At 45.0% G+C, this 24,667-nt stretch overlaps 2 protein-coding genes across 17 annotated transcripts in view; one reads left to right on the forward strand and one right to left on the reverse strand.

The window, feature by feature from the left end:
* The window catches only part of Med12l (mediator complex subunit 12L), a 260,868-nt gene that overhangs the window by 192,615 nt on the left and 43,586 nt on the right, over positions 1–24,667 (forward strand). For 12 of the 13 annotated variants that reach the window (XM_048794071.1, XM_048794075.1, XM_048794070.1 and 9 more), the window contains 11 exons: positions 3,863–4,010; positions 6,840–6,958; positions 7,882–8,025; positions 9,224–9,387; positions 12,073–12,204; positions 17,169–17,396; positions 18,182–18,323; positions 19,997–20,117; positions 20,448–20,549; positions 21,225–21,338; positions 24,328–24,527. In XM_048794071.1, the coding sequence (XP_048650028.1) occupies positions 3,863–4,010; positions 6,840–6,958; positions 7,882–8,025; positions 9,224–9,387; positions 12,073–12,204; positions 17,169–17,396; positions 18,182–18,323; positions 19,997–20,117; positions 20,448–20,549; positions 21,225–21,338; positions 24,328–24,527 (1,614 nt within the window). The remainder of the gene's footprint in view (positions 1–3,862; positions 4,011–6,839; positions 6,959–7,881; positions 8,026–9,223; positions 9,388–12,072; positions 12,205–17,168; positions 17,397–18,181; positions 18,324–19,996; positions 20,118–20,447; positions 20,550–21,224; positions 21,339–24,327; positions 24,528–24,667) is intronic. The other variant, XM_048794068.1, reaches the window with a different exon arrangement.
* The window catches only part of P2ry12 (purinergic receptor P2Y12), a 42,470-nt gene that overhangs the window by 6,421 nt on the left and 11,382 nt on the right, over positions 1–24,667 (reverse strand). The window contains exon 1 of one of the 4 annotated variants that reach the window (XM_048794087.1): positions 6,188–6,229. The exons of 2 other annotated variants lie outside the window; for them this stretch is intronic. The gene's annotated coding sequence lies outside the window, so the exon portion shown is untranslated. Of the gene's footprint in view, positions 1–3,637; positions 3,870–6,187; positions 6,230–24,667 lie in introns of those variants that run through there. One more of the 4 variants, XM_015486908.2, reaches the window with a different exon arrangement.

Raw genomic sequence — 24,667 nt, forward strand, 5'->3', positions numbered from 1 at the left:
CTGCCATAGACTCGCCACCATCTTTGTGAACACACACACATTTCAGTCACATCTGTAATCACTTATTTTAAAGTGGTTCGAGTGGCTCCCAGAAGACCTCAACCATAGCCCTCCTCCTTCCTTCCAGGGGTGTTAGGCTGAAGACACGCATTTTGTTCCTCTGGGGCACTCAGCTCCCCAGGTTTCGGGTGTGCACCCCCCTAGTTCCTTGCTCACCTTAGTCTCTGTGGGTGCAAGTGGTAGCTGCGGGGAGAGTGAGTGACTGGTCTGGGGTCGAGACAACAGGACTTGACCTGCATTGGGTGGGCCAGCCTGAGTGGACCTGACTTCTGAAGCCTCTCCAGTGGTTCTTTCCTGTCCACTCACTGTATCCCTTGGAGATAAGCCATAGAGCAAACCTTGGAGGTGATCTCAGATCCTACATGTTACCTGCAACCCTGCAAGCTTGGAACCCACCGGTGCCTTGGGGAACGTTTGGTTCCTTTTGTAGCTTGGCTTTCTTCTCATTTGATATAAATTGCCATGTGAAGAGTCTCCTGTCTTCTACTTGTGCAACATTTGACATACACACATCTTGTAACCTATTCAAAAACAGCAGCTTGGCGATGTGCAAGAGGGCTCTCTCTGAAAGCTGGTACTCTAATGGCAGTCATTCTTTCCCTGAATGTGGTCCCTCTGTCTCTCCACATTCACGCAGACCCCAGCCCATCACCTCCTGTCTCCTCATCAGTTGTTTGCTCTTCGATCTTGATGTCCTTTAAGGACAGTTCTAGATTTTAATGATAGCTGAGGGACCAGCGTCTGCTGCTGGTGGCCAAGTGGACCTTGTCTTGACGCTGCTTCCCACGCCGTCCTCCTCAGTGCAGGTCACCTCTCCAACCTCCCTCATCACTGCGGTCTTCACCCCTTGTTTCAGCTTCCTTCTGCTGTGGCTCTGGAGCAGCTTCTGTTTGAGGTCCCCAGATGGTCCCCAGAATCTCCTGTCCACACCTTGGTCCAGCACTGTCGATCCTGTTTCCTGTGTCTGCTCCCTGGCTCTCGAGAGCCTGCCTGTGACTTTACGTGTAGTTCTGAGGCCTTGTGTGCGTCCACGGTGGCTTCTGCATGTCCTGCCCTCTCGGCTCTGTACCCCTCCTGAAGGGAATGTGGATGTCCTGCACCTTGCTGGATCTGCCACACTGGCTTGGGCTCGACTCAGGGTCCCTGAGTTGGCATCAACGCAAACACATCTGTGGTCCACTTCCAATCACCCTCACTTCCTGGCACAGATAACGTCCTCCTAGCCCTTAGGATGTCTCTTTTTCTCTCTTTCAATTTCCTTGATCAATTTTTCAAGTGGTTCCCTCTTAAAATCCAGTGAGATGTACATTCACTCCTTGGACCCAGGCACCTGACCCTTCCCTAAGGTCCTTCGGATTCCTCTTGGTCTTTGTCCCCACAGCTGGCTTTGCTCTCTATGCTGCGTTTTTTTTTTTTTTTTTCCTGGGGCACACACTATCATTTTGTCTTTATCNTTTTTTTTTTTTTTTTTAAATGAGACACACTCTTTAATAAGTTGCCCAGCTGACCTCTACCTCGCTGTCCTGCCTCAGCCTCCCGAGCTGCTGCAGGTGCAGGCGAGTCCAGCTCCCTGCAAACATTCTTGCTCACACTTTCTATTTTTCCCTCACTTCTTGCCCACAGTTTTGTCTGCACTTAATTGTCAAGTGAAGTTTCCTATAAAGCTGTTTTTTGTTCTTACCTTCATTCTTGCTCAGTCCCTTTAGCTATATATTCATTTGCCCATGTAGTTTTTTATGGGATGTACTCAGCAGGTATTAAAGCCACCTTGGTGCTTATTAAGAACATAAGAATGAGTAAAACAAGCAAGATATGTCTTTTACAAAGCTGTGTTCTAACTGGGGAGACACCTAGAAATGAACAGACACCTAGAAATGAACAAGTGACATTGTGAGAAGTGCTCTGGCTCTCCTCCCTCCTCCCTGTCCTTCTGTGCTGAGGCTCTCAGTGACTGGGTGACAGAGTGGAGGACCTGACACTGCACTTGTGCACAGCCTTTCAGCAGGGGTGATGGATGGAGGCTGTTGGTAGTGTTTTAGGCAGGAAGAGCAAAGGAAGGAGCCATGCTAGGGTCTCTGGGGAATGTTGAGCGATGCAGCAGGGTGAGGGCGGAACCCAGACTGGGAACCACCTGCTGGGAGCCCTGTACAGAAGGCTCCCACCATCTCACATCACACCCTGTATCTCAGTGGCACTCACAGAACACCAACAAGCAAGGCAGTGGTACCCTGTTTCTCAGGGGAAGGAACTGAGAGTGGACAAGGTTCTTTAACCAGGTCACAGAGCCGTCAAGTGGTGTGACCATGGCACGCTCACTGTGGGCTGGGCTGCTGTTGGTGCAGCATGCGGCCCAGTGTCCTGTGCTGTCGTGATGAGCACAGAGACCGTTCTAGGTCGCCCTCCTCCCCACCATCCCCGTGTGGACTTCTGGCTCTGCGGCAGGGTCTGTAGCATGTTGTCTTGCCCGAGGTGCCTGCCGTGTAGAGTTGACTTTGGTCAGTCTTCCCATCACCCCGCACACAAACATTTATGTTAGGGTCTTCTGACGAAGCCTTAGCTGGAAGCAGTTGCCAGGGTACAGGATGGGCCCTGCCCGAGGTTTGTAGTTTTCAGATTTGAGCCCAAGTTCCCTGATAGATGAGCAAGGTGGACAAGTAAATGGCTTCTAGCAGAGTATGACAGAAAAGAGGCATGGCCCTGAGGCAGGCGTTGCACATGGAATGAGGGACAGAATAGAGGAGGCAAAGAGCCACGTGACAGCTGCAGGACACACAGGCTCCGTTCACGTCTGCAGAGGCAAAGTGCTGTTGGTGCCAAGTCCTTGTAAGTGGCCTGCGACTGGGGCCCCAGGCACTGGAGTCTGCCACTCTTGGCTGCAGCCATTACTAATGGTGACACAGTGCCCTTGTGTCCCCAGGAGAAGTGTTCCTCCCCCAAGCTCCTCAGAATACAATGCTGGGCAGCAGGGAAAGCGCCTGGCCTGGACAGAGATGTGCCAGGCGATGGCAAAGGAGGCATATGAAGGGCGGGGCTGCAGAGGGTATGGAAGGCCAGGGCCAGGGAAGGCCAGGGCCGGGGCTGGGGAGCCAGGAAAACGCCCACAGCCAGGTGGATATTCCCCTGGCTGAGCTGGGCACCCCGTGGTGTGTGTATCCGCACTTCTGTAAGGCCAAGACCAGATGATTTCCCTTGGGGGAAGAAGAGCCACATTCTCTGTTGGGGTGGGGCAGGGTCACTAGGCAAGTGAGGGGGCAGCAGCGCAGGTGCGGCTTAGGATCAGCCACCACACCAATGAGACCCCCGCTCCTAACTGTTTTGTCACTTGAAAATAAATATAAATGTCTCATACCGTCATGTCAGAAGTAAATGAAATATTTTGCTGCAGTATTGAAGATCCTAGTAGGACTTTTCTCTAAATATGAAACATAAACCATCACTGCATACCTAAAACCAAACTTAGTAAGAAATACCATTTTCCTTTATGAAAAAGTTCAACTGGATGTTATGTTACATGATATGAGATTAATACCATGTTTAGCCTTAAATAATGAAAAGTTTTTCAGTAGTCAGAACTTACTCTGTGTTGTTTGCCCACATCAAATGCTCCTATGAAGACTGCAGGTCGGTCGACACCTTTTTCTTAAGGTTTAGCAAGTTCCAGACTGGAACACCATGGCTGGTGGAGGTGGAGGCGTCCCACAGGGTAGGGACGGCTGCAGGTGCTGCTCTGGGATTCAAGACTTGAGCTGGGCAGCTCCGCCCTGTGCACAGTTTCAGAACAACCACATCCCCCGCTTTTCAGGATGAGTCCTCGAGTCATGAATGTAACCAGCGCACAATCCTCCTCTACGGAGTGGGCAAGGAGCGCGAGGAGGCCCGGCACCAGTTGAAGAAGATCACCAAAGACATCCTGAAAATCCTGAACAAGAAGAGCACCACAGAGACAGGCGGTAAGGCCTCCACGCACAACTCCCGCAGGGCCTGCTGTCCCCCCTCTTTGCAGCGTTTATCAAAATGCTCTGTGTCACTGTCTCCAGTGTGTTTCCTCTCACTGATGACTGTCACATTGAAATATGAATAAGCACATTTAAGTATTTAGAGCTGGAGTCCATTAGTAGCAGTCTTTGGATTAACAGGCCATAGTGTAAAGGTAGATGCAGGTGATTTTTATTCTGTACCTTTCTAATCTGGACCAGAGTTTCCAGGTAGTAATGAAGGGACTCCTGAGGCGGAGTGGGAAGACCCCAGTCTAGAGGAGCTCCCCCTCCCCATATCTTTTCTGCCATTACCCCGGCTCGCAGTTTGCTTTGCTGTGGGCACTGACGCGAACACGACAGTCACAACCATCACAGTGTAATTGCTGGTCTGTTCTTAGTGACTCAGAAGAGGAACTCAGTGGGTATGGAAGCCACAATGTCACCAGATAATCTCAGCTAGAAGGGAAAATTAGGCCTTTGCAGGTAATGGCCTTGTCACTTGCAATTCTTTCTCTGTGTTTTTTTGTAGTTTTTATAGTGAAGCCATATCTTTATGTGGTGTCATCACCTTGCACAATTGGACCTTTGTAGTTACCCTTTTCAGATCTGCTTAATTGCTTTTTCAAGGTTTATTTCATTATGCAGTCATATGATTTAAAATATGATATCATTATACACACACACACACACACACACACATATACATCCCTTCCACTCATTTTTTTCCCCCAAATCCTTCAGGAATATGAAGAAAGAATGTCTACATTTTCAAACAGCCTTCTTCCTGCCTGTGGCGTAAGCCACCTCTCAGCCCCTGGCCACTCTGCTGTGGACCTCTCCATGGGGCATTCAGTCTTAATTTTTTAACAGGCAAAATTACTAGAGCTTATTTTTCTAGATCTTTCCTAGAGAGAATAAGTAATCCAAAACAGCACAAGTAATCCAAACAGCCTCTCTTTCTTCCAGTAAGGGGTGTGTACAGGCATGAAAAGGGCTTCGTGTCTCCTTGGTCTGCTTGGCTCACCTTCCCTCACCCCTTTCACAGCTGCGGAAGGGCCTCACAGTGCACCCGCACTTGGTGGGAGTAGCCACGAGCTGTGCAAATGAGACTCTTGGTGTTCTAGAGCTTGCAGAGGAAAGTGCTCTAAGAAAACTATTTATATTATTGGGTTGTTTTCTCTCTTAGAGAAAAGAGGAAATGAGTTTCAAGAGAAGATTGAATTGAGAAGCCTTGAAACTAGCTAGCAAACAATATTTGAGACTTCTGTTGGTGTGCTTGGAAAGGGGATGGGGTCACTGTCTCCTTTAGGTGAAAGTCCTGCGGCTCAGTCTCAATGACTTGCAGAGGGTACCCAGGTCTGCGTAGAGTCTGGGTTTGGAAGGCTGAAGGAGGTGGAAGGGAAGGAAGTGGGTTGGCCATTCATGTGGACTTGGCTTCCTTCCTTCATGGTTTTTAGAGCCAGACTATTGTCTGTGCTATCTTTGTAGCAGTCCCTGAAGTGAAGGCACTTCTAGCCCCTGAACTTGGAAAACCATTGTTCTCTGTGCCTTCTGAGATGTCAGTAATGGAAACCCACCGCGAGCAGCCTCCTCCATCCTCCTGTCTTTCCTTCATTTTAGATAAAACTCCTCAACCAGAAAGATGTCAGTCAGGGATGCAATAAGTCTCCTCTGGTTAACAGCCTGCATGTGAAGTCATTGCTTGTCATTTAGTATGAGCACCAGAGGCTGGCCAGTTATACTCAGAGTAATGGAAATTTACCCTTCCTCTTTTTTTTCTTGGAAAAATGAAGACTGGTAGGGAGAAAAGAGCTTGTGTTAGCATTTATTTCAGTTCAGGGAACATAAAATAAGATTTTGATACTGGGTGTGGTGGTGCCTGCCTGTAATCCCAGCAACTCCCAACTCCCAGAAGCTGAGGCAGCATCATTGCAAGTTGGAGGCCCACCTTGGCAACTTGATGAGACCCTATCTCAAAAAAAAAAAAAAAAAAAAAAAAAGGCTGGAGATGTAGCTCAGTGGTTCTCAGAGGTTTCTGCCCTCAACCTCCCCACCCCTCCCCACCCCCTCCTTGCAAAGAAAACAAAAAAAAAAGGAAGGTTTTATGGTTCCAAGCCATTAATAGTGTTGTTAGATCAGCCAGGTCTTACCCAGAGGAATTTCCAATCTAGTAGCATTTTCATTTGAACTTGCTCAGACTTCCTTCTGCATTTGCATGAAAACATTAATGAATTTTATTAGAACTATTTGTTTAAAAGGCCAATAATATCAGGGCTTAAACATTTTCAAATGAAAATTAAGCAACAAAAGATCAATAATATATGTTATGAAAGCAAGTTAACCTAAAATAGATAGGGGAAATATATAATTATGACTATATTTTAGTCACACAAATATCATTCAAATAAATATTAAGAACCACTGCTAATTTGTTACCTTTTTTTTATTTTTTAAAAAAGTGGATGTAAATTTCCAAGAGTACTTTGCATCCTTTTACATGAGGTTTTAAGCAGTTTGTTATATTTAGGTATATGGAACCTATCTGCAGAAACAGAGGTGTGTTTTGGATTTCTTAGCTGGATCTATGAACTCAAGTCTGTTGGTTTTATGTATTGGTTTTGTCCCAGGGAAGGACTGAATTAATACATTAACTTCATTTTTAAAGCAATTTGTATACCCAACTACTGATGTGAGCTCTTCAGCCTGGGATCAATGATGATGTTAGATAATGAAAAGTATCTATTTAAAAAGTCAGGATTTTGAGTAAATGGAAAATAACCTATGTGTTTTATGTTCATTTAGTTGGGGATGAAGGGCAAAAAGCCAGAAAGAACAAACAAGAAACATTTCCAACCCTGGAGACGGTGTTCACAAAACTCCAACTTCTGTCATATTTCGATCAGCATCAAGTGACGTCTCAGGTAGCCATTTAAAACTATCTTCTTATGTATTGCATGTGTCACCGTTTCCTGAAAAGTCCCTTTTGTGCAATATGTGTTTTCAGCCTTCATGAATTTTTTCACATGAATATGTCACTGCGCCTGGCAAATGGTGCTTTTTTAAAAAAAATATATGTATATTTTTTTTTTGTAGTTGTACTTTATTTTTACTTATTTATTTTTTGTGGTGCTGAGGATTGAACCCAGCGCCTCGCACAAGCTAGGGGAGTGCTCTACCGCTGAGCTCCAGCCCCAGCCTTCATGAACTTTATACATATATAAAACTATACAGTTTGTAGATGGACACAATACCTTTATTTATTTATTTTTATGTGGCGCTGAGGTCAGTTCCTCACCCATGATAGGCAATTGCTCCACCACTGAGCATCAGCCCCAGCCCAAGAGCTTGTTTTTATTATGTAACCACTTTTACTTTATGTTAATAATCAGTAATATATAAAATAATCCCTAATGCAAGGCTGATGTTATGACTCCCTGGCCCCGTAGCACACATGTCAATGATTGAAATGAAATGCCATGACATTGAGAAGAAACCAAATCTATTTTATTTTACAAATCCTTGGTTATTTAGACACATCGAAAAGCTATTTGAGGGGCCGGTTCTGTGGCTCAGTGGTAGAGCGCCTACCTCGCACATGTGAGGCTCTGGGTTTGATCCTCAGCCCCACATAAAAAAAAAAAAAAAGAAAGATATTGTATCCATCTATAACTAAATAAAAAATAAAAAAGCTGTTTGATCTGTACATGGTTTTGGTTTCTGTGAAAATATGTTTTAATTTTCATCTAGTAGAATGTCATAAATTCCATGTCTTAGCGAAGTAAAATAATTTATGTAAAAGATGGTTTGGGAATCGGTGTGTGACGGCCTCACTCTGTCTGCTCAGATCTCTAACAACGTGCTGGAGCAGATCACCAGCTTTGCTTCAGGGACGTCCTACCACCTCCCGCTGGCCCACCACATACAGCTCATCTTCGATCTCATGGAGCCCGCACTGAACATCAATGGACTCATTGACTTCGCTATACAGGTGTCAGAGAGACCGCGTTTCCTTAACTTTGGGAGAGCCAACCTATCAGGCATTGTGGAATTTATGTTTTAAAATGTATTATTTTTAAATTAAAAAAAATTGAGACAGGGTCTCATGGTGATGTCCAGGCTAGGCTTAAACTCCAGCTGGTCTTCATTGATCCTTCTGCCTCAGCCTCCTGAGGGCTAAGATGACAGGTCTATGCCACCATGCCTAGCCTAAATTTATTTAAAATTGACACTCAAAACCATAAAAACTGTTCATATATAGTTTTATGTAAAATACACAAATAAATGGGGGTTCTGTGTAATATTTCTATGAACGTACACATTGTACAATGTTTGTACCAGGTTAAACATAACTTGCCTCATGGAATATTTATCATTTCTTTACAGTGAAAATTTTCAAAATCCCTTCTTCCAGCTCTTTGAAATGTGCAGTATGTCCTGGTTACCTGTAGCACCAGAACGTCTTGCTTCCGACTGTAGCTCAGTGCCCATTGATCAGCTTTCCCCATCCCTCCCCCATCCCACTCCTCCTGGCCTCTGTTGGGCACCTCAGCCCATTTGAATGGAACCAATTGCTGTTCATTAACACAGTTGTGAGGACCCAATACATTTTTGAATAATCGAGACATTCTGAGTTAATGGTCATCAGCCTAGTATTTTAATTACAGCTCTGTTAATTGTTTTCAGTTAAATAATTATACCGGGTATTCAGTGCATGTCATTTAACAATGCCAGAATTCTGAGAGGGTTTCTGGTATTGTCTTTTGTTGTTTTGCTTAGACAGTGATGAAAGAGTATTTTCTGTCTATAATAGAGTAAATTTTAACACTGAAAGAAAAAAAAAAGTCCTTAAAATTTGATTTAGCTTGTTTCTTTATTTCCTAGTATTATTAGTGAATGGATTTTAACCTTGATTTCCTTATTCTGTAGTATATATCAGCTTCACTGATCTATTCCAGAACTTGGGGCTGCCCGGCACTGGGTGCTTCCTCATCTTACACACCCTCGTGTCCAGACAGAAGAACACAAAGTTCTTGTATAAACAGGCTTAAAAATAAAAAGATGTCTGATTCATGAGTCCACGTTCTCCACTGCAGTGGCGCACAGCACGGAGTGCTCATGGTTGCTGAGACTGGTTCTCCTTTGTGTTGTGGCACCTGCATTTTTTCATTCCTTCTCTGTTCTTACAGTTGCTGAATGAGCTGAGTGTCGTGGAAGCCGAGCTGCTCCTCAAGTCCTCCAGCCTGGCAGGCAGCTACACCACGGGGCTCTGCGTGTGCATCGTGGCCGTTCTCAGGCGCTATCATAGTTGTCTGATCCTGAATCCTGAGCAGACAGCCCAGGTGTTTGAAGGGTTGGTATATAAAATGCCACCGTTTTTCAGATCCGAAAGTGTCTGGTACTATTAAGAGAACAATAGTGCCTGTTTTTATTTCAATTAAAACAGTTAAAAGAATACTCCTGCCACAAAGGCTCTATCAGAGGAGGAGACAGAATCACTTTTCTGGTTAAGCCCGAGGCATTCCTCCTCTTCCTCCTCCTTGCTGCCTTCCTGATCACGCCCTGGTTTCTAAGAACGGGAGGCTGGTCATTGATGGCCTCCATCCTTCATGCTGCCCAGCATCCTGGCTTATTAAGAGCGAATGGTTGTAACTTCTCTTTTCCTGTAATTTTGGTTTTTTGGAGAATCCAACACCAAATACAGCTTTGCATTCATTGTCAGTGAAGTGATGCTTCAGTTTCATCTTTGTGATTCACAGCATCTTTTGACAAGAGCTAACTTAGAACCAGTGTCTTTGTTTATTCTTGGTGTGTTGTGTGCTTTTGGTTTGTGGCTGTTATACAGTTTGCTCTGCTGCTGCCAGTGGAGTTGATCTGAGGAGATAAACCTGCTCTGCCCATCAAAGACAGAGGCTCGGGGGCCCAAGGTAAGGTAGAGCCAGCCCCGCTGTGTCCACTCCCCTTTCCCCCACTGGGCTTTTTACACAAACACAGCCTCCCATTTTTCTTTCTTTCTTTCTTTTTTTTTTTTTTTTCTCCTGAGCTCAAAAGAACCACAGAGTTCTTTGGTGCAGCAGTGACTGTTTGCTGTGATCTAGCACATGTGATTGACTCTGTTGTTCCTCAGGTGGCCTGGGTGGAGCAGCAGCTTTCTGGGGCACATCAAATGGTACCTTTTATATATGTTAACTGTACACTTAGATTAGGAAGTGAAGTCTGAAATATCTCAGAAACTTTAGTATGCAAGAGCATATCTATCTTAGAATTAAGGAAGTACGTAATGATTTAGCAACCCTCTACTTCCTATGCTGTAAGGTTTGAATTTTAGTATCATTTTATAGGTCAAGAAACTGGGACTCGGGCATTTTAAATAAAGGGTTTGGTAGGTAGTATAGCAGTGTATGTTGTCCAATATAACATAGACAATGACTCTCACGGCTTTTAACAGGTCTTCCTGGTTGGGAGTTTATTCCTATTATTCAAGCTATATCATACTTTTAAGATTGTGCATGGAAATCCTCTAGTTGTTCATGAAATCATTTTGTTGAGTTGTGACAAGTACAGGTTTGGTTTGTTTGCAGTGCTGGGAACTGAGCCAGGGGCCTGGTGCGTGCTGGCCAAGCGTTATCCTGCTAAGCTACATCCCAGCCCACATGACAAAAGTGTTTTTGCTTGATTGTGTTTTATATTTTAACTTGAAAAGAATTTTAGTATCATTGATTTTTACATTTTAAATTTACATACTATTGAATATTCATAAAATTATGTTTGACGTTTCCTTTTCTTTTTACTTGATTATATGTAGTAAGGGTGAATATTTTTCCTCAAATGATGACATTAGTTTTTTTGTACTTATGCGAGTGGTCATCCAGAATCACAGTGTGAAGCCTTCCTCACCTCCAGCAAGTCAGAGAAGTTGAGAAAACGCTACTACACCCTGGCTAGCTGACCATTTCTCACGTGTTTGTTTCCTTTAGACACAGTAGAATTCTTGGCTTTAGGATGTATCAGGATCTCTTTTGTTTACGTAGTCAACCACAATTCCAGTCACTACTTTTAAAAATGATTGTGTGAGGTTTTCCTCTAATGGTCAGCTTCATTCTCTGCTGGCTGGCCCATCTCTCACTGTTCCTTGCCAGGGTTTGGGATGCTCTGGGCATTTCTTCAGGTAGTCCCGGGGTCTCCCTTGGCACTTGTACTCCTGCTGTCCATTGTGGCTTGGGCCCTGCAGATGCTTCTGCTTCCCCTGTCCCCTCAGCATGGAGAGGTCTAGTCTGGGGGGCCCAGGCTCTCCTCCCCTTCTGCTGTGCGCTGGCTGCCTGCCCTGCTGCAGGCCCTTCACCTTTCTGTGCCTGGGAGCCCCTTTTTATGGTGATGGTGGTGGGTGAGAGCACTGGTCCCATCACCTTGACTCCTGTGGTGTGGTGTCCTGGGGAGACCCACAGCAGAAGGCCTGGTGGAGGAGCCAGACTCCCACTATCGGGCCCAGTGAGTGCCCGGGCGAGTGCACCTGGGCGTGGGAGAAGCATAGACAGAGGCCTTTGCTCTGCCTGGTGGGTCACACAGAATTGTATGCGTGGCGGGGTGCTTATGACCCTAGTGGTCATAGAGGATGTCACTATGAAAAGAGGTAAACCGAGATCAATTTTTTCCCAGCTTGCCTCCCAACCTGCATTCCCCAGTGATGCCAGATCCAGCCCAGAAATGGAGGTCTCCCAGGGTTATTTCCTGGAGCTGCTGCCTTACAAAGGCTCAGGCCCATTTGTGACTCAATTCAATCAGCAGGTCCTCCCCTCCACCTTTCCACCATGTCCCTGTCAAAGGGCTCAGTGCTTCTTCAAGTACAGCTTGCGCACCATCTCTCGTTGTCTTTGTTTCTTGAAGTTGTATAGCATTTCTGTACCTCCTCAGAATATTGGCGTTCAGAGATTCAGTTTGCTGTGCTGGTCATCGAGTCGTATGTGGGCACCTCGTTCTTGAAGCCTTGGGTGAGGGTGCACTACTGTGTGGGCCTCATCTGCCTGTGTCTTGTCCTCAGGTTGTGCGGTGTGGTGAAGCACGTCGTGAACCCCTCAGAGTGCTCTTCCCCCGAAAGATGCATCTTAGCCTACCTCTACGACCTCTATGTGTCCTGTAGCCACCTCAGAAGCAAGTTTGGAGACCTCTTCAGGTGGGTAGAAGAAAGTCCAAGAGTAGCAATGGGATCACAGCTGTGTTTGTCCGTGACTCTACCAGTGTTAGTAACCTTTTTCATAATGAAAGGTGATCATGGTTATTTTTGTCCGGTGCTAATTTTGATAAACTCAAGATTTGATGAAACTGACTATTAAAAATACATAGTGGCAATGAAAGGTAGACCGTTAAACTATGAGTTGGTTTCCTCCCTCCCACCCCCAGATCGAAACGACTTTAGTCCATAACCATCTAACCTTGGCTAATTTTGTGTCTTCAACAATCAGAGGATTTTTTTTCTTTAAAAGTTTTTTTTATTGTTGTTCTTGCCGGGAATGGTGGCACAAGCCTGTAATCCCGGTGGTTTGGGAGGCTTAGGCAGGAGGATCACAAGTTCAAAGCCGGCCTTAGCAAAAGCAAGGAGCTGAGCTACTTAGTGAGACCCTGTCTCTAAATAAAATACAAAGTAGGGCTGGGGATATGGCTTAGCGGTCAAGTACCCCTGGGTTCAATCTCCAGTACCCCCCCAATTTCATTTTTATATTCTCTATAACTTTTACAGATATAGTTTATTTAGGTAAGTCATATTGGAATGATGATAAATATTTAATAAATCTTTATATTTTAAATTTGAAATTCAATTTGAATCATGAATCTAGTAGGCGGTTAATGAAGCAGTATTTGGTGTTTTTCTGGGTTCATATTCCTCCTGGCATTGATATCCCCATTTTTTGACCTGGCTTTTTATGTTACTTTGGGTGGATTTAATACCCTCTGCACATCTTGAAGTTACAAATTGCTTTCATTTCTTGGTTAGGCATGGAAGGTTCTGTAACTCCATTTACTTCTCCACAATTTTTCCAAACAGTTTTTCATTTTTTTCCTCTCTTAAAAAATTTACTGTTTAGTACGTCCTATGACTTACTAAACAGTAAATTTCATGTGAATTAGGTTTTTATATAAAAAAATTACTAGTATTTTCATGAGTAGCATTAAATCAACATGCATCAAAAAATGCAAGACGACCTAATTTGTATTTTGCATTGTGTTTGTATTTAGGCTCAACTTAACTCATTTCTTGATATACAAGAAATATACCCTAGTTAATCATTAAGAAGATATTGTAAAATCTGCAGTTAACCTACTTGCTATCTTAGTCTTCATAAATGCTGCAATTGTTGGTTCATGAATGTTTTTTCTATCAATAAACCTCACTGCTTAAGGAATGCTTTATGTTAATGAGTCCAGGATATTTTATATGTAGAAAAGATTTTTTTATTTTCTCAACCCTTATCCAGAATTCCTATTAAATTACCTTCTGCTGTAGGTATCATCTCCCATTTCCAAGTAGTACTACGTCTGTTTAGCTCTGCAACTTTGAGATAAACCTGGGGGAAAAAGCATTTGAATTTCCCTTGCCTGGCCTCCCTGGGAGTGCTTTTGTGGGGCTGTTTTCTTGCTTGCTTCTGCACTTCCTCTGTGTCTCTACTTCCTTGACCACCTATTTCAGGTGGCATGTCCACCTCCCTCTCATTCCCTGGGTCTCAGCCTTGCTCAGGGGGCTCAGGTAGTCAGGTGCTAGGAAGTAACTTTAGATAATTCATTCTAGGAGAAAGTAATATCTGGCCAAAAGAAATTTGGAATCCTCAGGAAGAGCAAGGAAGAGGTGGTCTGCAGTTGTCTGTCCCTTCTGTGCCCTGTTTCATTTGGGTGAATCCTAGGAGCCCTGCCTCCCCGGTACCTAGAGTCCACTACTCCTTGGTGCCCTCGTCACTGCCGCTCTGATCGTCCCTTGCAGGGCCCCATGCAGAGTCGCCCCAGCTGGCCTTCCTGCTTCACACCTTGACCATGTCCACTAGAGTCACCCGCTTAAAGCGTGGTGTCTCTTGGGTTCCCAGTGCTGCCTCGCCTCCTGGCCTTCGCTGTGTGCAGTGCCCTGCTCTCTTCTGCTCCCCTTCTCCTCTGTGTGCTCTGCTCTGACTGCCCGGCCCTCCCCCTGCTCCTTCCTCTGATGTGTAAGCTTGCATCCACCTTGGGCTTTCACACCTGCTCTTAACTTGCTCGTGGCACTCACTCATACACTCACCCCACACTTCCTCACCTCCGCCTCCCTGACCACCCTCTGCTCATTCTCAGCATCTTAGATGGACTCAAGATTTGATTAAACTGAATATTCAAGGGCATTGTGTATTGATCGTGGCCTGCTTCCAGGAGAGCAAGAGGCCGCCTGCTTTGCTCACCACTATAGCTGTGCAGCTCCTAGGGGGCACAGCCAAGGCAACAGACATCAAAAAGTCATATTTAACAGTACTTACAAAAATACAAAAATGTTATACCTCGTAATGCATTAGATGGAGCAAGCCTTTGTAAATCATCTGAGTGAGTCTTAGGAAACCCCTTTCCACAGAGATGATGTAATCTTAGAACAATATTCTTCTGTTACTCTGTGTGGAGTTTTCAGTTTCAGTTTAGAGTTTTGTGAGCTTTCTCATTCATGCTGTGGTTCCTGCTAGCTCTTGTCTGATGGTGAACTTCCCCTGACCGCCCCCAAAGCTTATTTAACCACCAGTGCGCCCCCACTGCAGTGCAGGTAGGCAAGGTGAGTTCATTCAAGCGCTATGCCAGGAACGGGGACTTAGGGGACCCGCAGCGCAGTGTGGTGTTCCAAGACGCATTCCTTGGTAAGGGGCAGGTGCACTTTCTAACGATTCCATAAAGCAGCAGGGAGAGGTGTAGCTTTCTTGGGCTGTCTTTTGCTCCCCCTTTCTTTGTTTTGAGACAGATTCTCACTGTGTTGCCCAGGCTGGCTCTAAACTGTGGGCCCAAGTGACCCTCACATGGGGCTCTGCCTGGCTGGGCTGCTGGCACACACCACTGTGCCTGGCCTCTCGGGATCAGAGATCGATTTGTAGTTTGGAATTTGGTAAAAAAGGACATCAGGCAGAGATTTCCATTAACATACTGATTAAACAATTGGATCATTTTGTCTGTGATATCATCCAAGCCACCTGTGAGAGGAATATTGTGGAACAGGGAATAAATTGAATGCCAGGGCCATCTACCGGGCACTGTGCTGGGCACACTGCTTGAGCACTCACAAGAACCAGGAAGTAGAAATGGCTTTCCCCAGGAACAAAGGAGTGTCCTGGCCGTAGTTAACAGTGAGCAAGCCTGGATCTGAACAGGCTCCGAGGCTGTACGCTGCTGTCCCCAGCCCTCCAGGTCTTTCTGCTCCTTGTAGCTGCAGAAGGAAAGGTCTCAGCCATTGGCTTGGTTTCCTCTGTGCAGGCAGCAGAATGTGAGGATTGGCGTGGCCTAGCTGGTCGCCGGCATTTGATTCAAACACAGAAACCCATCTAGAAAGTCTGTACTAAAGAACACAGGAAGCCTCAACATGCAGGCTGAGAAGACCTCACCACTAGCCAGGTTCAGAGGGACCCTGCAGTCCACTTAGAGAAACCTGCCTCCCGGAAGGGGAGGGGTGGGGCTCATAAACCAGAAGCAGAGCAGAAGAGCTGGGATTCTAAAGACAGACTGGAGAAACTGGTAGAATTAAATGAAGAGTTGAATGAAAAAGAGGTAAAGCTTTAAAATTTGCAGAAGTCCCTTGTACTAAACACTCAAGGCTTTGGAAGGCAGAGGAAATGAGGGATATGGTCGAGGGGAAACAAGGGAGGGTCTGGTCTGGGTTTCATTTTTAGTGGGAACGTGAATGTAGTAAGTGAGAGTGAATAAAGAGTAGTCAGGAAGAACAGGTGGGTAGAAGCACCGGGACCACAAAATGACTGTCATTTTCAAAATGCCACAATTCTCTTTTGCCAATTTATATCCCTCCATGATGGCCAACAAGTTTTTTACAGAAGTCCTTTGCAAAGAAAGAGAAAAAATATAGAGGATAGTAATTATTCGGTTTGTCATTTGATCCTCTCGGTGACACCTGGGCCTCCCTGGCATCATTTGGCACTGGAGTCATTTGGGAGCCCTTGTTAAACACACAGCTCAGAGTACCTATGTGAGACCTAGGAATCAGTATTTTAACCAAACAGCCCAGAAGTGGCTCTGAAGGACGAGGGCTGAGCTGAATGGTCTCGATTTCTGACAGCTGTTGGCACTGCCAGTGCTTCAGGATAAAGCATCCACATGCCTTTGTATATTTGAGGTACTCATTCCTGGCTAATGTAGGTGCATAAAAAAGCTGTATATCACCTTAACCACGAATCTGTTTGCTGCCCAAACTTAATCTTAAGAGCAGCCTTTCTGTTGCTCTGAAGAGCTCTTGAGTAGAGCACTTGAATTTGCTCATGGACTTGCTATCTGCAGCAGATGGGCAGGAATGGCTGAGTTCATATGCAATGTGAGCTTTAAAACTGGAGCATCTCAGTGCTGGCTATGGAGTAAATCCATCCACATCCCTTGATGCTTCTGTTCTGTCTTTGCACAGATGTAGCTCATGAAAACCTCAAATATTTCGCACGATAAACCAGGGTCTTAAAAAAACTTTGCCGCTGTTGAGAAACACTTAGGGATGACGTGACCAGTTCTTTGCTCTTGTACAATTTGCCTGTTATCCAGAGCCCCCTGGCACATTGCAAGCTCCCTGAAGTCAGGAACATGCCTTTCCTTTCTCTGCTGTGCCACAGTCCCATAGTCACATGTCTTACTTAGCATGCAAATTCCGAAGGCCACAGTGTCCCTAGAGGAGGAGGTCTTTGGCATGTGCCATCAGGACTACAACACCACATTATTCTGATGTGTAATAGAATCTATTTTTATTCTTAAGAATAGTTGCAAATGTTATTACTTGAGTTAGTTGTTGGAAGCCTTAGTAAGTTCTGTGATTTGTAGAGCTTGTAAACTGTAGAAAGTCATTTAAGATTAGTTACCAGCTTTCTTAAGTGAAATGGTTTTCCTATTATTCTAGTTTTTGTTTTTCCTTTTTAACTTCTCTTCTTGTAACCTCAGTAGTGCCTGTTCTAAAGTAAAGCAAACCATATATAATAATGTGATGCCTGCAAATTCCAACTTGCGATGGGATCCCGACTTCATGATGGATTTTATTGAGAATCCCTCAGCTCGAAGCATCAACTACTCAATGCTGGGCAAAGTCCTCAGTGACAACGCAGCCAATCGCTACAGCTTTGTCTGCAACACGCTTATGAATGTCTGCATGGGCCACCAGGATGCCGGCAGGTGAGCCGGGCTACCGGGAAGGCATCACTGACAAGGACTTGGGTGACTTGGGACTTCTTTGAAACAAGTGTCTAGTAAATGTCTGGGCTCACACCTGCCTTTCATTTGCTACCCTGACTCTATCTTATTTTATTCATTATTTATTTACCTCTGTTCTGTTCAAAAATTTTCTTAACCTGAGAAATGCCTGCTTATGTCTTCTTGCTTGGGCATTGGATGTTTTAGGTACTGTCTATTAAGTTATAGTATGCATTTTCCAAAAAAATGTATATAATAAAATACCTATATTTTGAAAACAACTATATTTGAACTTTTAAAAAGGAAAAACGTGATTTAATGAAAACAGAAGGGAGACCAGTAGCACAGTGGATGGGGTTGGGGAAGAGGAGAGAGGGAAAGCAGAGATACTGGCCAGAGGACTTGACAGGATCATGTTATGTGCATGTGCAAAGATAGCATGATTAATCCCACTATCGTGCATAATTGCAACGCATAACGAAAATGTCAATTTATAGATCAGGTCTGTTCACAGAGCTAAAAATGTTCTAATTCACATGTGTACTGGTAATTGTTTGTCACTTAATAGTGTTGATTATTCAACAACGTTTGAAGTTGTTAACATATACCTTTGCTCGGGTTCCAGTGTATCTGACAGGTGGGTATTGCTTACATCCTTCTGTCTAAGAAGCAGAAGGCTTGTTGCTGGTAGTGAAATGTGCTCATGGCTATGCCACGCGCGGTCACCATCCTGCCGACTGCTCACTGCCCAACTCTTTCCTCCTTAGGATTAACGACATAGCCAATTTCTCCTCTGAGCTGACCGCCTGCTGCACTGTCCTCAGTTCAGAATGGCTGGGGGTTCTGAAGGCTCTCTGTTGTTCTTCCAATCACGTGTGGGGGTTTAATGATGTACTTTGCACTGTGGATGTAAGTTTTCTTTTTTGTTTAAAATTGTGTAATTCAAAATTTAGTTAGTGGGTAATCTGTTTTTTAAAAATTATTATGTACTTGACTCCGTTTTAACATTGTAAAATATTTTTTTCTTTCTCTGTCTGAAAGTAATAAGCCACAGTGTAGTTGCCAAGATTATTTAATACGCAAAAAATCAGAAATAAAATAGATAGCTTAATCTATAGCAGAAATGCCAGAAGTTTCCTGAAATTTCCATGTAGCTGATATGGATGATCACTTCAGAGCTGTTTGTTCTTCATTTTTTTAAATTTATTTTTTAGCTGTAGTTGGACACAATATCTTTATTTATTTGTTTTCATGTGGTGCTGAGGATTGAACCCAGGGCCTTGCATGTACTAGGCGAGCACTCTACTGCTGAACCACAACCCTAGCCCCTATTCTTCATTTTTATCACATGGCAGGGGACGTAACTGAAGCATTTTTCATTATGAAGAACCAATATGTAGGTTTCTAAGAGTATAGATTTTGTTATATTGCGCGGAAACGCCCAGGTATAGGTTCAGAGGATGCTCAGTCTTTCTTGGGGATCAAGTCTGGACACTGATGAATAGCTCCCCCTGCTCCCGATATATCACTGATTATCTCAACTAGCAGGTTACATACATGTGAATTCGTTAAACATCTGCCTCCGTTCTTTATCGTGCCTGCCTGCTGTATCCTGTTGGAGCAGAATTAGGGCTAGGGTCTCTTATGTTAAAGAACTCTATGTTTTAAAAGCTGCCTCTGGCTGAGGGCTTATTCCTAGTTTGCAGACTCTGCCAGGGTGGGCAGTCCTGTCTCTGCAGCTCAGTGTGCTTAGACTTTTATACACGTTAACTCACGAGTGGTGGTCTGCTCTTCTAGCAGAAAGACACATTTTTATCTTGACTGTAGTTCCTTACTTAGTCTCTCGGTCTTTTTGTTGTTGTTGTTGTTGTTGTTGTACTTTGCCTTCTGCTTTAATCCCTCATCTATAAAAATGGATTTTATAATAGTATGAACCTCTTGGTGCTGGGCTATCAGAAGAGGTGTTTTGTAAATTGCTGGCCGTGGTCCCTGAATTATGGTGCCAGTTGTGAAGGCCGTTATTAGTCATTTTTCTCATTATCTTGTGCACGTGTTTCGTGGAGTCTGTAAAGTCAGAGATTTCACTATGCATTGATTTTCTTCCTCTTTTGCAATTTGGAGTTAGTTGGAAACTTTCAGAGTTTTCACAACCCATTTAGTCCCTTTGAGCATCTTTGTTAGTTGCCACATAAAGAGTCTCCAGAACACCGTCAGGCATGTCTTTCTGCTAAGGGGCCCTCCTATTTTCTGTTTTCTCTGACGTCCTCTGGACTTACTCCGACTCACATTGGGGTGCATTCACACATCCCTTAGTGATTTCTTGATTGTGTTTTTTGTCTTTTTTCAGTTGTGGGTTCATGAGCTATAGCCCAGTGTCCTCTTGTAGCTCTGGGGGGTGGGTAGACTCAAGGTTTGTCTTACAGAAACAGGCCTGGGGGGTAACAGTCTCACGTGGCTGTTCCCTGTGGGTTCATGGTGGGACTGAGCTCCTGGGGGTGTTGCCTACATTCTCTTAGGTATTGATCTTTGATGTGGCTGAGAAGGGTGTCAGGTATTAAAACCTGTCAATGTTTTTCTTGAAGGTGAGTGACCTTTCATTCCATGATTCATTAGCTACTTTCATTGCTATTCTGATAGCACGACAGTGTTTCTCCCTGGAGGACGTCGTGCAGCACGTGGCTCTCCCCTCTCTCCTAGCGGCAGGTAAGGCAGCCTGGGGAGCTGTGCTGGCTGTGGGCTCGCTGCCTTGGAGGGGTGGGTCGGGCTGTTAGAACACAGGGTGGGTGCAGTAGGAGATTCTAGCTGTATGTGTGCTGGGGGTGGCTAGAGGTGGCAGGGCAGCCCAGACCCCAGCACATTAGCCCTGGAGGCAGGGAATGGGAGGCTGTTGCTCTCCCCAACCTGCCTTAGGAGCACTCCCATCTCAGAAGAGAGGGCTTACTTTTCTTGCTCTAAGGAGAGTTGATGTAGGTTAGAGCAGAAGACTTAACTTAGTAGGAAGCCTGAGGCCTGTCTTTCTGTCCTGCTTTCTAGCTTGTGGAGATGCGGACGCGGAGCCCGGGGCGAGGATGACCTGCCGACTGCTGCTTCATCTGTTCCGCGCGCCACAGGCCTGCTTCTTGCCTCAAGCCGCCGGTGAGCTGGCTGCAGCATGTCAGTGGTTAGAGGCCGGAGCTCTAGGTTCTAAGTGACCGTGTGGGCTCTACGTTTTGTGATTTCCTTCCCGATTTTTGTGGGCTTGATCTGGGGGCAGTGAAGGAGTGAGAGGGTGCCACTAGGAGGGCTGGCAATACCTTCCATTTATGTAATATCAGGAAATATTGAGAAATCAAAACCGGGAGTTAACAGTCAATAAAAATACCTCTGCTCTTAGGCCAGGTCATCCTGGCGGGCAGTGCGGCCGGAAAACATACTAGGTATGTCAGTTCTGAGCCCTGCCATCCCGACTTAAGGGGATGGTGACTCACTTATCCTTTTCCTAAGGTAAGTGATGATTCCTAGGGTATTAGTAAAGCCTCTTCTTAGATCCCTTCCATCCACACGTGGGCATGTCTGTGTGGGAATCCTGCTAATCTTTTTGCTACATCTCTCTGAGGAGCAAAAACATTGTTTTAACAATTAATAATTAAGAAAAGGTTAAGTAAGAATACTGGCAGTGTGTCTTAGTGAACCCCAGCCTCAGGTTAAGCAGGCCAGTGGCAATTAAGCGCCCACAGCCCAACAGTGAGAGGCCCTGCCGGCTGGGGGTGATTACGGAAGATCATTAATGATGGTGACGAGACTGTTCAAGGCTTGTTGTTGTTTTCACAGGCAAACCTTTCCCCGGAATAAGATCGTCTTGCGATAGACACCTCTTAGCTGCTGCTCACAACAGCATTGAAGTGGGAGCGGTTTTTGCCGTATTGAAAGCCATCATGATGCTCGGTAAGACCTTCCTGGCCCTGCACTTCTTGGCTGATCACCAGATGTGGAGGCAAAACCATCTGTGTTCAGCTCAAAATCTAATTAATGTTGTTGAAAACCTGGTTTGTTTTGTTTGTTCTCCTGGAAAAAGAGAGCTGGCTTTCCCTGAGTCCATGGGCAATAGGGCTCTTAGAATTTCTGTCCCTCCTCTAGTGACCCTGGGGGTATTTAAATACACATACTATTGTTCTGTTTTAGTTGCTTGATGCTCCTTCTGATGTGACCTAGATTCTGAGACAGGGTTGCTTTGCCTTCAATTGTTGGCAGAAATACTACCCAAGGAAGGACAGGGATGACGTGGTGACATCCCCGAAGGCTTAGCTCTCAGCCAGGCTGTGTTCCAGGTGCAGAATACCAGGAAACCTGGAGCTTAGTCCGAGTGCTTCTGCTGAGTTGGAGACCCTGAACATTTTTTTCTGTCTGTTTTATTCATGAATCGGGTGATAATCACAATGATGTTTGTATTATTGATTAATCGGTATTCGCGGTCACAGTGATTTTTTTTCCATCTGATTCATAGTGTCCAAGACGTCCTGTATATCTTTTTTTGTGTATGTGCTCCTGGAGTGACAGCACTGTCTTCTGCTGTCTTCTGCCCATCAAGTGTCGATGACATTTTCTTCTGTATGTCATAAGGAATGTGAATGGTTGGAAGACTTGAGTTCATAGTGCTTGATTCCAATTTTGAATACCCTCTTCTAGGCTTGACTACATAATAGTTACCTCTTACGTTCTTAGTGAGCTCCCTTTGATCAAAACAGAATAACTGAATGATAGGAGCTGCTTTAGGTGGGTCTTAAAGGACACAAGTGAGGACAGAATTCTGTAATGCTTGACAAATGATGCCTGAGGATTCAAGGAACAATAACATTTTTCCATGAGGCCCTGGGTTCAATTGTTTGTACCACAGAAACAAAACAACAAAACCAGAGTTTTCACAAAATTACCTATTAAAAGTTCACTTGAAAAGAACATATGAATGTGTATTTTGTCTGTAATTGGGAATGCCCATGGATTCTGTAGCCAAAGGGAAGGGTAGAGCCAGCTATGGGCAGCAGCCTCTGCTCGAGCTGAGGAGGTCCTGGGGCAAGAGTGCCCACTTCCCTGCTCTGAGGGTGTCTCAAGGGAAGGGTGGCTCATGGGACCTACTGAACATACAAACCTAGGGACTAGATTTGTTACCCTGTTATTTCTAAGGCTCATTTGAGAAACCAGCAAGAACTAGGTTTTCACTAAATTAACTTTGGAAGCCTGAATCTGTAAGTGACCGAAGTTTTAATGGCAGAAACCAAGATGACTGCCGTGTGGACACAGGCTCTTTGATTTATAGCACTGGTCTGATCCCAAGTAAAATCTGCCTACCTCTGAATATTCAGATAATATGGCAAATCCTCCAGGCCTGAAAGGTCAGGATACACCCAGTGAAGGTCAGCAGAGCCATGGCCCAACAGCCTCATGTACTCTATTGACCACACAGCTGCAGAAGATTCCAGCACCTCCTCCCAAGCCACCTCCCGCATTCCGGTCACTGATGTCACTGCCAGGTCCTCACCTGGGCCTGCAGTGGTGTGTGTCTTTGGATTGTTCCTGTAGAGGTTTTAGTGTCTCTGCCTCCCTGTGTTCTGACCAGCGTCGTCCCAGCTCCCTCCCCGTGGGTCTGCTGAGATGGGGGTGGGACCGTGGAACCTGCTGTGGTTCCTGTTTGAGGCTAGCTGTAGTGTGTCTTGGCACCTGAGCGTGGAGGATGCACTTTGCTACTTTAGAATTTGGTCTTTCAAGATCTTCGCTTCTGAGAATCTCTGTTGGATTAAGTAAACTCCCGTGGGTGAACAGTACTTTTTGTATTTGTGTGTTAATGGGGAATATGTGGTAATGTATTGGTGAGTTGAAGTGTGTTATTTATTCCTCTCCTCCTCTTGAGAATTTGCAAGTAAATATTAATTAAGCCAGTTTGATTTTTCAGATTTTTTTGGGTGTATTTTCAGCAGAGTCAGAGCTTTTCTTGGTGGGCCTGTGGGTTTTAACAGGCCTTGGGCACTAACCCAGGCTGTTTGCCCACTAGTTTCAGGCAGCAAAGGCCCAATCCAGACTCATCCATGGGTCCCGGGAAACAAGGCAGGCCCCTGTGGGTGGGCAGAAGCTAGGCCCTGCTATTGCTGGGCCATCCCTCCTGCCAGCCAAAGCACACCCGGCTTTTACAATGGCCAGGGTTTCGTGTCTCGTGGCTGGGGATTCCAGCTGCCGGATATGTTCTGTGTGGCCTTTTTCTCCCAGAACTTTGTGAGGAGGAAGCAGTTTCCTGGGGGTGTTGGCTGAGCCTGTCAGGGAGTATCAGGCAAGGGGGTCTCACTTGGCTGTCAGAGAGGAAGCCAGCAGACATGGGTGATGGAAAGCGTCTGCTTTCCAGGGCTGCCTTAGTATGCGTTGCCCTTTTCCATCCCCAGGGAAATATATCTCTTGTCCAGAAGTTGGTAGTAAGGTGGGCTAAGGCAAAACTTTTCTCTTGACCTATGGATAGAAAATAAGTCATTGTAAGAGAAGAAATGGAAAAGGGACATCTAGAAGGGTGAGTAACCCATTCTTTTTTTTTTTTTTCCTTGTCTAATAAGTCAAATGAATTTGATGCATCAAATGTTGGTGAAATCAATGCTCTGTGATTTATTAAGTGTGGTTCATGATGGTCTTTCTAAGTTTGGTGAAAGTATACTTAATTCTTTAAACAAAAGAAGGAGCAAGTTTCGGCCTGCTTTTTCTTTGTGTCTGATTCGTAGTCCTCGGGGTTCTTCATCCGTTTTCTTGATTCATTCTCTGGATTGCTGGCTGACTGGCTATGCAATGATAATGCTACTCACGTATTTTAAATTCCCCCAAAGCTAGCCTCATTTGCTTCTCCAGTATGTGGTGGTATTTTGAACTTTCATGACTTCGCTTTTGTGATTCTGTTATTTAGGAGATGCCAAAATTGGCAGTAACAGCGTCAGCTCCTTAAAGAACGATGACTTCACCATGAGGAGTTTGCGACGGGAAGGGGCCTCGGAGGACGTCTGGCCTGCCTCTCATAGCTCGAAGCCCTGCGCGAAGAGCATCTCCATAGAAACGGCCAATTTAAGAGAATATGCTCGATACGTGCTGAGGACCATCTGCCAGCAGGTATTCCAGCAATTTAATTTGCCTTTTCCTTAAAATATGTCCTTTCTTTTGGAGAAAGGTGTTCATTATTGTAGGAAACCTGTACATAGGTGGGTTTTTATCCCCTACTAGCTTTATTTTGAAATAATTCCAAATTTGCT

This window comes from Marmota marmota, unplaced genomic scaffold (assembly GCF_001458135.2).
Source record: "Marmota marmota marmota unplaced genomic scaffold, marMar, whole genome shotgun sequence".
Taxonomy (NCBI): domain Eukaryota; kingdom Metazoa; phylum Chordata; class Mammalia; order Rodentia; family Sciuridae; genus Marmota; species Marmota marmota.